The sequence below is a fragment of the Colobus angolensis genome, unplaced genomic scaffold (genome assembly GCF_000951035.1).
Source record: "Colobus angolensis palliatus isolate OR3802 unplaced genomic scaffold, Cang.pa_1.0 Scaffold220, whole genome shotgun sequence".
Taxonomy (NCBI): domain Eukaryota; kingdom Metazoa; phylum Chordata; class Mammalia; order Primates; family Cercopithecidae; genus Colobus; species Colobus angolensis.
In genome coordinates this window covers 4,548,219-4,566,442 of record NW_012115378.1, presented here as the reverse complement: position 1 = coordinate 4,566,442, position 18,224 = coordinate 4,548,219, and the positions used below count along the sequence as shown (strand labels likewise).

Sequence of the window (18,224 nt, the reverse complement as noted above, 5' to 3'; positions counted from 1 at the left end):
TAAAGAATTTCTTTGGTAAAGGAGGAATGAAAATGGAACTGTTGAGGGGAACACAGGAGACATTTAACAATTTGTTTTATTTACTTTAAAATGTTCAAAAATAAATATAATACAAATTTAAATTTGTTCATTTTGTGACAATTATCAATAAACTATTTTCATATTCCATGATAGGAGAGTTAAATATCTAATTAACCATTAAAATACTTTTATTTCATTTACGTATTTTCATCATCAATGAAATTATATATTTTACTTGCATTTTTGCTCAGTATGATTATGGCTTAAAATAAAAAACCCGTAATTTTATTTTTCTGAAGTTCTTGCTTTGTTTTGCTTTGTTTTGAGACAGTCTCAGTCTGTCATCCAGGCTGGATTGCAGTAGCACAATCATGAATCACTGCAACCTCAACCTTCAGGGGTCAAGCAATCCCCACACATCAGCTTCAACCTCAAGGGGTCAAGCAAACCTCCCACCTCAACCTCCCAAGTAGAGGAGACTACAGGCACGAGACACCACATCTGCCTAATTTTTGTATTGTTTGTAGAGATGGGGTTTCACCATGTTACTCTAACTGATCTCTAGCTCCTGGGCTCAAACAATGCACCCAAAGCACTTACCACCCAAAGTGCTGTGATTCCAAGCATGAGCCACCACACCCAGCCTTACCTGGCTATTTTAAATCACCAAAATTTTACTAGAAGCTTGACTAAACATGCTTAATAATCTTAAATATAATGGTAAGAAAAGAAGATATAGTTAAAATGAATACCTACAGTTGGTAATGTGTAGAGATAAAGGGTGGGTCAATTTTAAGAAGAAAAACACCTTTAAAGCTGTGTTAATTTCTTATGGTTGAAAAGTTTTTGTATAACTAAGTAATAATTTACGAAATGCTCATGCATTCATTTATTCATTTACCTCCTTTTTTTTTTTATAGTGGTTCTTCAGATCTTGAAGTTCCTGATTCCACTTAGAGTCCAGTAGAGGGTCATGTTCATTCATGTAGTCTATGTCTGCTTGAACCTTTGCATTTGCTTCTTCTAACTCCGTCTTTTGTTTTTCAAAATGTTCTAGTTGATTAACTTTATCTTCAAGATGCCATTGTAACTCTATAACATCTCTCAAATAGGCCTCGTGTTCTAGATATAGAAGGATAAGAACAAAAGAAAATCTGATTGGAAGAAATATTTGATAATACATAAATATAAAACATTTTAATGTCAGAAATTCCTTATCTGTGAATCGATTTTTTTTTTTTTTTTTTTGAGATGGAGTTTTGCTCTTGTTGCCCACGCTGGAGTGCAATGGCACGATCTTGGCTCACTGCAACCTCCACCTCCCAGGTTCAAGCAATTCTTCTGCCTTAGCCTCCCAAGCAGCTAGGATTACAGGCATGTGCCACCACATCTGGCCAATTCTGTATTTTTAGTAGAGATGGGGTTTCTCCATGTTGGTCAGGCTGGTCTCAAACTCCCGACCTCAGGTAGTCCACCTGCCTTGGCCTCCCAAAGTGCTGGGATTACAGGCACGAGCCACTGTGCCTGGCCGAATCTTATTATCTCTAAAATAAAAGGTACTATAAAATATATTACTTTCTTAATTCATCATCAAAAGGATTAAACTATATGTTTCATAAGATAATAGTTATTTTAGCACAAATCCTGTTTATGCTGTACGGTCAATGTATATTCTGATCATTCTATAAAGTACTCTATGTAACTGCTTCAAAGTGAGAACTGCAAGAGTCGAGGCCTTCCAAAACCACCTAGAAGGAAAATGATGAAATAAGACTTACAAGTATCAGAACGAAAAAGGCAAAAGTGATTATTATTTTCTTATAGAAAAACACATGAAATAGTGAAAGGAAAATTATTATAAATAAGATAGTTCATGTAAAAGTAATATAAAAAATGCTTGCCTAAATATACATATGTTGAAAACAGAGTATCTCACAATAGCAAAACTCAAACATAAAATAAACTACATACGTAAACCTAACAGTAACTGAGTACGGTCTGTAACGTAAACCTAACAGTAACTGAGGAAGGTCTGTAACATGAACCTAACAGTAACTGAGGAAGGTCTATAACGTAAACCTAACAGTAACTGAGTACGGTCTGTAACGGGAAAGCGACAGCGTGCTACCAAACAACACAGAAGTGAATTTGAATAAATGAATACAACTTATTTTTTCTGTATAAAAATATTTGAAATTTTAAGCACAGAAATTTCCTCATATTAATGTATAAATTTAATTAAATCCCAATGAACAGACAAGGACAATTTTAGAAAAATTACATTGAAAGATTTTCTCATTATATTAAGTTCTAGCATTAACTGATTCTTGCATTCCTGGAATAAAACTGAGTGGGTTAGTTTATTTTCTTTTTAATCTTCTTAAAATAAATTTCTTGATGGAATTTGCTGATATCTTTACTTGGGATTTTCTGCATTTGTACTTGCAATTTTGGCCTGTAGTTTTCTATATTTGTACTGTGATCATTTAATTTTGATTTACACTTTATGATAGCTTCTTATATCAGCTGTAGTTTCTTTTGATTTCTTCTCTCTAAGGTGTTGCAGAAGTTTGAAATTGCATATGAAGCCCCATGGCCCTATGTATATATTTATTTATTTTGTGAGGAAGGATTTTTAGTTACTGGGTCAAAATCATTCTTTTAATGATTATATGAATATTTTGGTTATCTATTTATTCAGCAACCTATTTTTCTCTGTAAATTTATTTACTTTGTCAAAGTTTCGACATTATTCAAAGAAATTTGTTCTTAATGTCATCATCACTATTAATCACTGCTACATCCCTATGTATTTTCATTCCTAATCTGAATCAGTTATACATTCTCACTGTGTTTTTCATTAATTTTGCCATTGGTTTTACATTATGCTCTTTCTAGTGAGCCAACTTCAGCTTTGCATCTCTTCTGCATTATATATTTTTATTATTTTACCATTTTGTTATTGGGTTTCTCCTTTTTTCTTTGTATTTATTTTGCTTTTTGTCTAACTTCTAAACTCATATTCCTGGATAATTAATTAAGTCCCTCTTTTTGATGTAACAAAAGCTACTGATTTCTCTTTAATGACTTGGATTTTTCCCATATGTGTAATGATAATTTTAACGATTTTTAAATGAAATACTTCTAAATACTTTTTATTTTTTGATATGTGCAATGTTTGATAACATCTTTTTTTATGTTTTTTACCCTCACCAACTAGACAGCAAGACTTTTCTTCTAAAGAGTCGGACATTATCTTGTTAAATATTGCCATTATTACTTTCATGAGGATCTTCTATTAAATATTCATGATGCCCTCTCATTCTATATGCCTTGTTTTAAATATTTTATTTATATTTTTCTCTCCTTGTCTTGATGTGATGCATTCCATGCAATTTCTTCAAATTTTACAGTTAACTATTACTTCTCTGCATCTAATAAACAATTTAACCAATTATTAAATTAATTTTATATAATTTTCATTTCTCATAGTTTTTCATTTGTATATTTTCCTTTCTTTAAAAAAGTTTCTTGTCCTTGCTTTTTAAACCTTTTTATTTCTTGAAATGTATCAAACAGTTATTTTATAATATCAGATATAATCCTATATCTGACACATTTTGAGTAAAATTATGTGGTCTGCATCTACTGATTCACACCCATTGAACCTGGATCTTTGTGTGCTTTATGATTTTTAATATTGAGCTGCTTCTTTTCTTAGAACTTTATCTGAGATAAATTTTTAGTGCCTGGGTTGAAGTTTCAGTCTTGCAGAGCAAATTTGCCTTTTATCCTGTCAGTTGCCTGACTTTACTACCAACCTACAGAACATTTAAATGACATTCTCCACTGAACAGTTTTTAAGCACACAGACAGCAGGCAGTGGGGGGTCACAAATCTATTTGAGATTAGTACATTACAAATGCTTAGGAAGCATTGTTTTCCTCCATTGTATAAGAGAAACAAACAAGTTTCTTGGCTGCTCAAGCTGAGCCACAGGTTTATTCATGGTTCACTCTTAGGCTGAGGATTAGACCTTTGGATTCTCATTTTTATGTCCTGATCTCTGATTAGACTTGTCACTCTGGGTGAGACTTAAGCTTTATTTCCAGTATCCTGTACCCTACACATACATCAAAATGGCAACTCAAGGACATCAGGGTTTCAAGGATTCCCCCAGGGCTAAATCTAACACTGATGTCTATTTATTTCCAGAAATTTCCATTCCAAACTTAAATGTTGGCCATGCTACATTTCTTATGTTCTTGACAACTTGTTAGTATATTTTAAATTTGAAAAATTAAACTACATGAGCAAATCTGACAATTGAAATAATAACTTTGATATGATTGGTTTATCTTCTGAATTAATAGTTAAAATGAACACCCTATTCTCAACAAGTCAATGAATAACTAGACAGAAAATTCTTGAGAGAAAACACTTGAACAGCACTATCAACCAAATTGACCTGATATTTATAGATAGTCTACCCAACAACAGCAGAGTATACATAAGTTTGAACTAAACAGAACATTCTCCCAGATAAAATTTTAGGAAATTTATTAACTACAAATAATTTAAATATGAATGAAACATTTAAAAATGTTTCTATGGCCTTATAATATAGTTTGAAGTCAGGTAATATGATGCCTTCAGATGTGTTCTTTTTGCTTAGTCTTGCTTTGGCTATGCAGACTATTTTTTGGTTCCATATGAATTTTAGGATTGCTTTTTTCTAGTTCTGTGAAGAATGGTGATGACAGTTTGATGGAAATTGCATTGAATTTGTATGTTGCTTTTGGCCATATGGTCATTTTCACAATATTGATTCTACCAATCCATGAGCATGGGAGGTGTTTCCATTTGTTTGTGTAGTCTAAGATTTCTTTCAGCAGTGTTATGTGGTTTTCCTTGTAGAGGTCTTTCACATCATTATGTATATTCCTAAGCCTTTTTTTTTTCCAGCTATCGTGAAAGGGGTTGAGTTCCTAATTTCTCAGTTTGGACACTGTTGGTGTACAACAGAGCTACTGATTTGTGTACATTAAGTTTTGTACACAAATTATCCTGAAACTCTGCTGAATTAATTTACCAGTTCTAGGAGCTTTTTGGATGAGTCTTTAAGGTTTTCTACATATACGCTCATGTCATCAGCAAACAGCGGCAGTTTGACTTTCTCTTTACCCATTTGGATGTCCTTTATTTCTTTCTCTTGCCTGATTGCTCTGGCTAGGACTTCCAGTACTATGTTGAATAAAAGTGGTGAAAGTGGAAATCCTTGTCTTGCTCCAATTCTCAGGAAGAATGCTTTCAACTTTTCTCTGTTCAGCATAATGCCAAAACAGCATGGTATTGGTATAAAAATAGGCACGTAGACCAATGGAACAGAATAGAGAACCCAAATAAGCCAAATACAGCCAACTGATCTTCAACAAAGCAAACAACGTAAAGTGAGGAAAGGACACTCTAATCAACAAATGGTGCTAGGATAATTGGCAAGCCACATGTAGAAGATTGAAACTAGATCCTCATCTCTCACCTTATAAAAAAGTCAATGCAAAATGAATCAAAGACTTAGATCTAATACTTGAAACCATAAAGATTCTAGAAGATAACACTGGAAAAACCCTTGTAGACAATGGCTTAGGCAAAGACTTCATGACCAAGAACCCAAAAGCAAATGCAACAAAAACAAACATGAATAGATGGGACTTAATTAAACTAAAAAAGCTTCTGCTCAGCAAAAGAAATAATCAGCAGAGTTAACAGACAACCCACAGAGTGGGAGAATATTTTCACAAACTATACATCCAACAAAGGACTAATATCCAAAATCTACAAAGAACTCAAACAAATCAGCCAGAAAAAAACAAATAACCCCATCAAAAAATGGGCTAAGGATATGAGTAGACAATTCGCAAAAGAAGATATACAAATAGCCAACAAATGTATAGAAAAATGTTCAACATCACTAATTATCGGGGAAATGCAAATCAAAACCACAATGTGATACCACGTCACTCCTGCAAGTATGGCCATAATCAAAAACTGAAAAACATTATAGATGTTGGCATGGATGCAGTGAAAAGGGAACACTTTTACACTGTTGGTGAGAATGTAAACTAGTTCAGCTACTGTGGAAAACAGTGTGGAGATTGTTTAAAAAACTAAAAGTAGATCTCCCATTTGATCCAGCAATCCCATTACTAGGTATCTACCCAGAGGAAAAGAAGTATACGAAAAAGATACCTGCAAATGCGTGTTTATAGCAACAAAACTTGCAATGCAAAAATACGGAACCAGCCCAAATGCCCATTAATCACTTAGTGAATAAAGAAAATGTGGTATATATACATTGGAATACTACTCAGCCATACAAAGGAATAAAATAATGGCATTCACAGCAACCTGGGTGGAATTGGAGACTATTATTCTAAGTGAAGTAACAACCCAGGAATAGAAAACCAAACATCATATGTTCTCACTCATAAGTGGGAGCTAAGATATGACGACTCAAAGGCATAAGAATGATACATTGGACTTTGGGGACTTGGAACAAGTTTCTGGGGTGGCAAGGGGTAAAAGACTACACATTGGGTACAGTGTACATTGCTCGGGTGATAAATGCACTGAAATCTCAAAACTCACCACTAAAGAACTTATTCATGTAACCAAACACCACCTGTTCCCCCAAAGCCTAATAAAATAAATAAATAAATAAATTTCCTAGCACAATATAATTAAATTAGCCATAACAGAAATTTTTATAAAAATTTCAAAACAAAGGTAAATTAACCAGCAACTTCTAAATAAATAATAGATTCCATAAGAAATCTCAGGGAAATTTTAAAAGATATTCTGAAGTAAATAATAATGAACTCACAGCATATGAACATTTATAAGATGCAACTAATGACATTCTGAGAAGAAAATTTAGAGCTTTTAACTGATAATTCTAGAAAATAAAAAAGGCATCAAGTAAATAATCAAAGCTTCTAATTTATAAAAACAGAAATATAGTAGGTTTAAATTATTCCCAAAGCAAATAAGATATGGGCAATCAGAGGAAAACATTCAATGGTATAAAAGCTGAAACACAGTAATCAATAAAGGAAGCAAAAGTGGACTTTTTAAAAAGATCAACAAAATTGACAAATCTTTTACTGGAATGACCATGATATAAAGACACAAGGCACAAATTACCAAAATTAGGAATGAAAAAGATACTATCACTACTACTATTATAGAAATTAATTATAAGAGAATTTCATGAAAAACATTTAGGCGAGCAAACTAGATAACTACAGTGAAATGGACAAATTCTTCAGAAGATATAAATTACTGAAATTGACTCAAGAAGCAACAGAAAATGGAAGAGACTTTGATATGTTTTGGCTGTGTCCCCACCCAAATCTCAACTTGAATTGTCTCTCCCAGAATTCCCACGTGTTGTGGAAGGGACCCAGGGGGAGGTAACTGAATCGCGGGGTGGGGGTCTTTCCCATGCTCTTCTTGTAATAGTGAATAAGTCTCATGAGATCTGATGGGTTTATCAGGGGTTTCTGCTATTGCTTCTTCCTCATTTTTCTCTTGCCACTGCCATGTAAGAAGTGCCTTTCATCTCTGGCCATAATTCTGAGGCTTCCTCAGCCATGTGGGACTGTAACTCCATTAAACCTCTTTTTCTTCCCAGTCTCGGGTATGTCTTTATCAGCAGCATGAAAACAGACTACTACAGTAAATTGGTACCAGGAGTGGGGTGTTGCTGAAAAGATAGCCAAAAATGTGGAAGTGACCTTGGAACTGGGTAACAGGCAGAGGTTGGAACAGTTTGGAGGGCTCAGAAGAAGATAGGAAAATGTGGGAAAGTTTGGAACCTCCTAGAGACTTGTTGAATGGCTTTGACAAAAATGCTGATAGTGATATTAACAATAAGGTCCAGGATGAGGTGGTCTCAGACAGAGCTGAGAAACTTGTTGGGAATTTGAGCAAAGGTGACTCTTGTTATGTTTTAGCAAAGAGACTGGTGGCATTTTGCCCCTGCCCTAGAGATGTATGGAACTTTGAACTTGAGAGAAATGATGTAGGATATCTGGTGGAAGAAATTTCTAAGCAGCGAAACATTCAAGAGGTGACTTGGGTGCTTTTAAAAGCATTCCATTTTAAAAGGGAAACAGCACAAAAGTTCAGAAAATTTGCAGCCCAACAATTCAGTAGAAAAGAAAAACCCATTTTTTGAGAAATTCAAGCTGGCTGCAGAAATTTGCATAAGTAGCAAGAAGCCTAATGTTAATCCCCAAGACCACAGGGAAAATGTCTCCAGCCATGTCAGAGACCTTCAAGGCAGACCCTCCCATCACAAGCCTGGAGGCCCGAGAAGAAAAAGTGGTTTTGTGGACCAGGCCCAGGGTCCCCATGCTGTGTGAAGACTAGGGAGTTGGTGCCCTATGTCACAGCCACTCCAGCCATGGCTGAAAGGGGCCAACGTAGAGCTCAGGTTGTGGCTTCAGAGGGTGGAAGCCCCAAGCCTTGGCAGCTTCCACATGGTGTTGAGCCTGCGAGTGCACAGAAGTCAAGAAATGAGGTTTGAGAACCTCCACCTATATTTCATATGTATGGAAATGCCTGGATATCCAGGCAAGAGTTTGCTGCAAGGGTGGGGCCCTCACATAGAACCTCTGCTAGGGCAATGAGGAAGAGAAATGTGGGGTTGGAGCCCCCAGCAGAGTCCCTACTGGGGCACTTCCCAGTGGAGCTGTGAGAAGAGGGCCACCATCCTCCAGAGCCCAGAATGGTAGATCCACCCACAGCTTGCACATGTGCCTGGAAAAGCCACGGACACTCAATGCTAGCCCATGAAAGCAGTCATGAGGGAGGCCATACCCTGCAAAGCCACAGGGATAGAGCTGCCTAAGACCACGGGAACCCACCTTTTGCATCAGTGTGACCTGAATGTGAGACCTAGAGTCAAAGGAGATCATTTTGGAGCCTTAAAATTTGGCTGCCCCATTGGATTTTGGACTTGCATGGGCCCTGTAACCCCTTTGTTTTGGCCAGTCTCTCACATTTGGAACAGCTGTATTTACCCAATACCTGTACCTCCATTGTGCCTAGGAAGTAACTAAATTGCTTTTGATTTTACAAGCTCATAGACAGAAGGGACTTGCCTTGTCTCAGATGAGACTTTGAACTGTGGACTGTTGGGTTAATGCTAAAATGAATTAAGACTTTGGGGGGCTGTTGGGAAGGCACGATTGGTTTTGAAATATGAGGACATGAGATTTGGAGGGGCCAGGAGTGGAATGATATGGTTTGGCTGTGTCTCCACTCAAACCTCAACTTGAATTGTATCTCCCAGAATTCTGACATGTTGTGGGAAGGACCAAGGGGAAGTAACTGAATCATAGAGTCCAGTCTTTCTCATCTTATTCTCATGTTAGTGAATAAGTCTCACGAGATCTGATGGGCTTATCAGGGATTTTTCCACTTTTACTTCTCCTGATTCTTCTCTTGCCACCACCATGTAAGAAATGCCTTTAGCCTCCTGCTGTGATTCTGCGGCCTCCCCAGCCATGTGAAACTGTTAAGTCCAATTAAACCTCTTTTTCTTCCCAGTCTCAGGTATATCTTTATCAGCAGTGTGAAAACAAACTAATACAGAACTAAAACTAGGAAATAAGTTGATTTACCTATTAAAAATTTACTGACAACTTTGAGCTTAAACAGTTTGGCATGGATTAAAAAAAACTCAGTAAATGACCCTGGGTAGAAAAATAATGACTTCAAGGAAATAAAAAACTCTAACCTGAAACTTAAGAAGATTTAGAGATCACAATTCAGCTAAGAAATTAGTATGAAAACTCATCTAGAACCAATGAAACTCCTAGGATTCTAGTAGAGACAAAAAGTAATCCAAGGCTTATGGGATTTCTACAGAATATAATTAACAATTGAAGATGAGATTACTATGAAATATGTTGAAATCATAGAATAAACTCAGTATCAGGAATAGTTATAAGAAACAAGATATAATAGATATGTTGTTCACTACCCTCTCCCTTGGGATAGAGATAATTTCTTATCATATAGATTCTTGGTTTGGATGTGATACTTATTTTGGCTGTGTCCCCACCCAATCCCACTTGAATTGTATCTCCAAATGGATGTGAGAAGTGAAGGTATGCCAGCTCCAAGCTGACATTTTGAGCAGCATCCTATGTTTCTATTCACCATTTCGTATTCTTGCAATTTGCCACATGAAAACCTTACTCCTGGGAAGGTGCTAGCCAAAGTGGATGACAGACACATGAAGCTGACCTGAACCCAACACACAGCCTTGAGCCAAAGCCATTGGATATATGGCCTGAAGAAGAGCTTCCCTAGCCAACTCACAGAGCCATCAGCAAATAAGAAAATGCTTATTGTTGTAAGCCACTGACTTCCAAGGTGGTTGTTACAAAGCACAATTGTAGTAATAACTGAACAATTAACAAGACAAAACAATTCAAAACAAAATGGAAGATTTAACATTCCATTAATTACTGAGACCATCTTCCATAGCAGTGGCATTCTGGTGAGCATTTATATGGGACATAATTATCTTTGTAATCTATCCTTTCGAAAGGTCATCTCTTACCTTCCCAGACTTCTTTTTAGCAGTCTTACATTAATTTATTTTCAAATTCCCTGACACTCTGCCTTCCCTTTTGCCACTTCCCATATGTTTCTTGAGCCATTTCTCCTTCTTCAAAGAGTACTTAAAATTCTGCCCACTGGGGTGATTAGCTTTCACCCTTCCCATCCAGTGACTGGAATGCAGTAATTCTCCAAATTATGTCTACATACTATTCAAATTCATTCACAAACCAGGGCTGTGTTTTGTTTTTTCCTCTTTCATCAGATCGTCATAGGAAAGTACCCATGGAGCCATAGTGTAGATTATGGGAAAGACAGGCAATATATAGAAGCAGGTACAATGGGAATACCCGAGGAGCCTGAGTCACAAGTTTACTTGTGTCTTCAGATAATGTTTGGGTACAACATAATATAAGTACCCTTTTATTTTGCAAAGGAACACTGCTATGCATATCCAACTTTATAATTTGTAGGATCATATACTACCAAATTCATGATGGTAAGCTTATTTCTAGTTTGCTTTTTTGATAGGGAAAACAAAAAGCATTTGCTAGATAATTGGCTACATGTTGGATGGCAAGGGCTGTCATTTTCAGGAGAGGCATGCAGTCAGCTTAAAGTGACCAGATGGAGAGCGGGGCAGTCAGTGCTATAGATACCCCTGCCCCACCCATCTCCATTATCTCCCCATGGTCTCTTGCCACTGATTCTCATTGGTTGAACCCAACAGGAAGATAGAATGCAAATAATATCTTTGATGCAGTCCACTATGAATCAGCCTCCTGGGCCACAAAACAAAAGACATAAGTGGGATTGGGGAGTTGGGAGGAAAGATAAATCTGGAGGACTGACCAGAAAATATCTAGAAAGAAGTGAGTTTCCTTAATTTTATTTTTGAAAAGTATCTAAATTTATAACAAATATAATACTTAAGTTTGTTAAGGAGATTAAAAATTTTTCCTGTCTTACAAACGATATACTTTTGAGAATCTAAAGACTATAAAAATATGACTGTATACTTTGTAAACAAATTCATAAAATTTAGAGATTATATTCTACATAAATAATATAAAGGCAGAAGATTCCTGAGAACACATTACCTGTAAGGAATATGTTTCAAAGAGAAAGCTATTAACTTTAAAAAATACATAACCATAATGAATTTAAATTTCATTGCATATAGTGGCTACTTACGTAAAATAGAGCAGATGAACATAAATCTGTTTTCTAAGTAGATCTTTCATTGATTAAAAGAACCCAACAATAAGTTGTCACCCATGACAAATATTTATTCCATAGTTCACAACACATTTATTAAGTAACTATGATGTGCACACATGTATCTCAACTTACATTTATTTCAAGAACTCCTAAAGTAGAACTCCTAAAACTACAATATCTAAGCACTATTACAAAGGGTATATGAGATTATATATAAAGTTATCAGCAAACAATTCAATAAAACCTTCCCTCCATAGTTTTTCTACTACTACTAACAAGGAAGAACCTCCCAAACAATTAGGAAAACTGAGGATGACTCCTGTCAATGTGAATAGAGTCTGTCAAGTATCTCCTAGGATCCAGAATTTCCCAGGGTGTCTTTTCTGACACTATGGTAGCCTCATTGCCTCTAAAGCACGCACACACACACACACACACACACACACACATATTTATAAATTATATAAATCTACTGTATTAGTGGAGCATACACAGTATAAATTCTATTCAAAAAGAAAATTTCTCTCTCCCCCTCTCTAACACACGCACACACACACACACACACACATATTTATAAATTATATAAATCTACTGTATTAGTGGAGCATACACAGTATAAATTCTATTCAAAAAGAAAATTTTAAAAATGATAAAATTTACAAATATAAATAAAAGTTCTAATCTTTTCTTGCAACTCCCTGGAATTCATATACCCTACTTTGGTAACTACACCCTTAGAAGACATAAAATTATAACAAAGGTTTAAATATGAGTACACTATGACCTATAATTTGAATTAATGGCTGTTGGTCTGGGTAATAATTCATAATGTCCTTTTTTTCTCTCAAAGATTTCTTGGTTTAAATGATAGATCATATATGGGCACCCTGATATTAATAAAAATCTCTTACAAAACATATGCATCCTGAATTAAAATTTTTATCCTATGAGAGAGTAAAAATCTTCCAGCTTCAAGCAGAATCAGGTAGTCAGGCATATTTTCATAGGCACACGGTTTGTAGAACAACAACAACAAAAAAATCCAATACCTTTAGATTCTTTAATCCTTCACCATAGGTCCCTCACTCTGTGAGCTAAAAGAACTTCCTTCTTAAACCTCTGTTACCTTTAATTTTGGAAACATTTTAGGTTTTGTTACCTGCTAGAAGTTCCCAAAGCAAATTTACTATTAAATTCTCAAAAGCATATGCATTTAGTGCTTAAAATATGACTTAAAAGTCTTTCAATTTTCCCAGACTTAAAAATGTGGCTAATGATACCAACTGGCAATCACTTTAAATTCCTAAAGTTCTAGAAATTCAAATAGTGTAGACATTATAGGAGAGATGCCAAATATGTGCATGTTCTGTAGGTACCATAAATGCCACTGGATTTCTAACACACCGAAAGGACATCAGGTCCAGGTTTGCCCAGCGCAGTCTCACAGTTTGCATCTGTGAACCCACCATTATCTTCAATAACATCTTTCAAAAGTGCTGGTTTATATGCAAAATAATACGGTCACTCTAAACAGGTGATATTTATTTATTTTTGGAGACAGGATCTCACTCTGTCACCCGGGGCTCACTGCAGCCTCAGTCTCCTGGGCTCAATCAATCTTCCCACCTCAGACCCCCAAGTTGCTGAGACTACAGGTGAGTTTCATGATACCTGGCTAATTTTTGTATTTTTGTAGAGATAGGGTTTCACTATGTTTCTTAGGCTAGTCTCGAATTCCTGGGCTTAAGTGATCTGCCCACCCCAGCCTCCCAAAGTGTAGGATTACAGGTGTGAGCCTTGGCACTAGGACAATTTTTTTTGAAATACACAGATCTGTAATTAATTATCTGTACCTCCAACAGAGTAAGAAGTAATATAAAAATCCCGATTATTACCTTTCTGCACAGCCAATGGGAGTTGTTGAAGTTTCCAGACTGACCAAGAGTCAATTTTCAAGTTAATCATGTTCTTTCTTGATCTTTGTCGTTTTAAAGCTGCTTCAGCTTCTGCCCGGTCAGTTTCTAGACTTTTAATGAGATGAACGGCCTCTGAGAGCAATGTTTCCATTTCCTGCTTTAACTCTGGACACTTTTCATCTTAAACAGATATATATATTCATATTTGTTAATCAATCAGTCAATAAGCTGGATGATGGGAACATGGGTCTTAGTTGTATTATTATTTTTAATATATATTTAATAAGAGAATGTTAGAAAAATGAATCAGCTTTTTAAAGACAGTTTTATTATAATACAAACATAAGATTGATTATAAACTTTGAAGACCTATTTTAATAATCATTTTATAAAATAATTACAATAGCTAAATCTCAACCAACATCAGCTGTACTATACAGTTTTATTTTAAAATTATGTGTGTTTCCTCCTATTCTATAAGAAAACATATCATAAAGATTACATCAGGTAAATACTGAATAATGATAGATGGTTCCTAGAAACAAGTCATATTCTTCAGTCTCATCCAGTAAGAACTTCTCTACTTAGCTTTGCCAGGAATTCATTGGAATTTTGAAACTCTATTTATGTAGTTGTAATACTAAATTAACCCTGAATTAACTCCTTTAATGAGAAGTATTTGTGATTCCTGTTTCACAGTTCTGGAATGATGTGGCTTAACGTTAACAAAATTAGTACCATGGGTACTCCCTCGACCATTTATGAAAGAAATGTGTGCAGAGCCTATTATATTTCGGGGAACAAGCACATGGTCTTCGCAGGAGATAAGGAAGGTAAAGAAGACAGATATGAGTCCTATCCTTGTAGGATTTATGCTTATAAACACTGACTTTTGCCAAAATGTTATATAAACACATAAATACAAAGTGTTAAGAGACAAGGCCTCCAAAGAACTGAGGCTAGAGGAAAAATAGCTAACCTGCATCAAGAAGAAAGAAAACTAATGCATTTCTTTTTTGTGTTACTTTTGGACAATAAAGACAATGATTTTCTGGAAGATGGGAGTATTAAATAATGGTATTTTTTAACTCATTGGACTTCTCAAAGAAATCCAGCATGCTGCTTCAGAAGCATTCTTATAAAACCGGTTTCCCTATTTTTAAATGCATAAAAATGATTTTCTCTACACTGGTCCTTTATTTGGTGTCTTTGAATCTATTGCTTTCTTTTGTCAGATTCTACCACATCTTGGATACTTTAAATCATTAATTGTCTTTTTAAAATGAAAACATATTCACTCATCACTGTGTTCTCCAGTCAATTTATGATTCATTCTATAATCAATTACAATAGCAAGATTTCAGTCTGGAATATATAAATAAATTAGTATCACTTATAATTAAAATACTTCTGATTGAATGTATACGTGTTTTAGCAAAGGTGTTCATCATGTTTCTAGGAGTTGTCTTTTATACTATTTCAATAATAAATTCTTAAACAAATGCTGTATGGTTAACTCGGGATGCCTCAAATTCATTGTATTTAACATCTCATTTTATTTTCTTGAGTGCCATCTCAGTTTTGCAGTTTCATATTACTGTTCTAAGCAACTACCTGCAATTTTTTAGCATAAGCCCTTAATTACAACAAATCTTCCTCATCCTGCTATTGTTGTATGTTTTAGACCTCAAAGGTACATATTGATAATAAACGTAATTGTAGCTAATGGAACTGTAGTTGTGATTGTTAATATATCTATTTTTTCTCTCAGCATTTGTTGTGTGAAAACTTGGCAAGTAATGATTAAGGTCCTCATCTTCACTGTAGGCACAAATAATGAAAAATTAAACAGTAAAAACAAAGCTTTGCTATGAATGAAAACTTTGAAAAACAAAATATTCTTGTTTTTAAAAAGTCCTGAGTTTATTAGTCTTCAATCAAGGATTTAGCAATTTTCTGCTAAAAAATTTTAGCGAAATTTTTTAATGCATTTCTTTTTTGTGTTGTTTTTGGGCAATAAAGACTGATTTTCTGCTAGATGGGAGTATGAAATAATGGTTACAAGTGCAAGTTCAGCAGTCACACAGTCGCTATTTTTTAATCCATTGGAAGAGGAGGTGCTACATAAAATCTCAATAATATATTTAAATACACTAAAGTAGTGTTAACACAAATTTTACCCCAGCATATAAAATATTATGTATTTTATAAATTGTGACAAGAATATTTATCATAACTTAAATATATACTAGAGCTGCAATTTTCAATATGGTAGTCATCACCCACATGCAACCATTTACATTTATATGTGACTTAATTCACATTAAACTTAAAACTTAAGCTCCTCAGTCTCACTAGCCACATTTCAAGGGTTCAACGGCTGTATTTGGCTCGTAGCTGCTCCATTGGACAGTATAGACATAGAACACTGATTACCACAGAAAGTTCTAATGGGCAACACTAAACTACAAATAGCATCTTGAGAAGTGGACAGCCATCATTAAATACTCAGCACCTAAACAAGTATTTGGTGTATAATATTCACTAATAAATATTTGTTGAATGAATGCTTAATCAAACAACACAGAGGACTATTTTGTCTATTAAACATTCATAATAATTATAAAATTCTTAAACATGATTATTGAAATATCTTAAATGAAGTCAATGAGCTTTTAAATATAATTACAGTTATTCAAGTAGGAGGAACAACTTTACCTCTCTTTTCTTCTGGTTTGACCTCTTTCACTGGTGTAGCTACACTCCAGTCTTCTTTCAGGTCTTTTGTGGAAGTTCTGCTCCTACATAATGGGAAAGAAACAAGCAGTAAAGGAGCGAAGTACTTAAAGTTAGTAAAACAAATCTTAGGTTATACTCTTCCATTGAATTTTAAATATTTGTGGTGAAACTTACTATACAATATAATATTACTAGATAGGAGACTAATATAGCAAAATTCTAATAAGTAGTGGGATTTACACTTAATAGTAAATTAATAAAAACTTAAAATTAGTTACAATGACCCAAAATGTCTTGAGAACATATTAAAGCTACATTTTTTAAAAAAGAAATTGGTCTTTCCTAGACAGTGTTTCTATAAGACAAAGGGTATTCTGTGAGAATAATTTGGATGAGCTATTTCTGTAATTTCAGTTCAGTAGTTTCTGGGGAATCAATGTAAATTACAATCAGTAAAAATATCATTTCAGATAATAAACTTTTAGAAAAATACCTACATTAAAATGTTATTTCCTTCCTAGTAGCTACACTGTTGGAAAATACAAATACAGAACATTCATTATCATAGACAGTTCTACTGGACAACACTAAACTGTAGTGTCTTGAGAGGTGACTATAAATTAAAATGTTATTTCCTTTCTAACTAAAATTCTATATGTTGAATAATAAACCATTTCTCCATATTTCTCTGGTCTGATTCTAGAATCTTAAACTAGCCTTCATTATACATTTTTAAATGTGTTTTTTCTCTGATCAAAGTTACAAGAAAATTGGTATCAACAACAAAGCAGAGAATTTCTTTTTGAAATTTTCATTACACTATTTTTTATTAAAGAAGTATTCTAAATTAAGAAAACTGTATACATACCAAAAAATCATAAATATACATTCTGCTTTAGTTAACTGAAATTATTTTCAGTGTATTTTACTACCATTTTATATTTCTAATAGCTACAAATTACTTTTCTCGTCATCGTTCCACAACTTATTTAGCTAAGTCTGTCTATTCCAAGGTCAGAGAAATATTCTTTATATTTTCTTCCTTTAGTTTTCATATTTATTTCAGAATATTTTTATTGAAAAGTATATTTTTTCTCATTTGTTTTCTTTTAAAAAATTGAAAAATAACTGTCCAGCATTAACGATTAAATAGTACTTTCCTTGCTGGCTTTTAACACCATTTACATGATATAGTAAATTATTATACATAATTAGATCATTATTTGTGTATCTTACAAAGTTCAGTTAATTCTTGGACCTGTAAAATTCTATGCTAATTTTTTTATTTTTTTATGGAGCCAAATTCCCATAAAATTAAACATTTGAAAGTGGAAACTTTAGTGGCATTTAATATATTCACGACATTGTACAACTATCATCCCATCTCATTCCAATATATTTTCATCACTTCAAAAGAACATACCCTACTTATTAAGCAGTCTCTCCCCTTTCTTCAACGCGCTCTTTCATAGCAATGACTAATCTGCTCTCTTTGTGGATGAACTTTTATGAATATTTCATAGAAATAGAATCATATAAGAGACCTTTTGTGACGTTTTAAACTTAGCATAATAGTTTCAAGATTTCTCCATGTTGCAGTATGTAGAATTTTATTTATTTTAATGGTAGAATAATATTCCATTGTGTATACACAACACATTTGGTTATCTATTAATCCACTGATGGATTTGG

General features: G+C 34.3%; 1 protein-coding gene across 1 annotated transcript in view; it reads right to left on the bottom strand.

The window, feature by feature from the left end:
• CCDC178 (coiled-coil domain containing 178) overlaps window positions 1–18,224 on the bottom strand; it is a 486,917-nt gene that overhangs the window by 427,274 nt on the left and 41,419 nt on the right. Inside the window, exons 5-7 of the mRNA XM_011943718.1 lie at window positions 16,512–16,594; window positions 13,773–13,973; window positions 923–1,143 (exon numbers count right to left, since the gene is read on the bottom strand). Coding sequence (XP_011799108.1) covers window positions 923–1,143; window positions 13,773–13,973; window positions 16,512–16,594 — 505 coding nt within the window. The remainder of the gene's footprint in view (window positions 1–922; window positions 1,144–13,772; window positions 13,974–16,511; window positions 16,595–18,224) is intronic.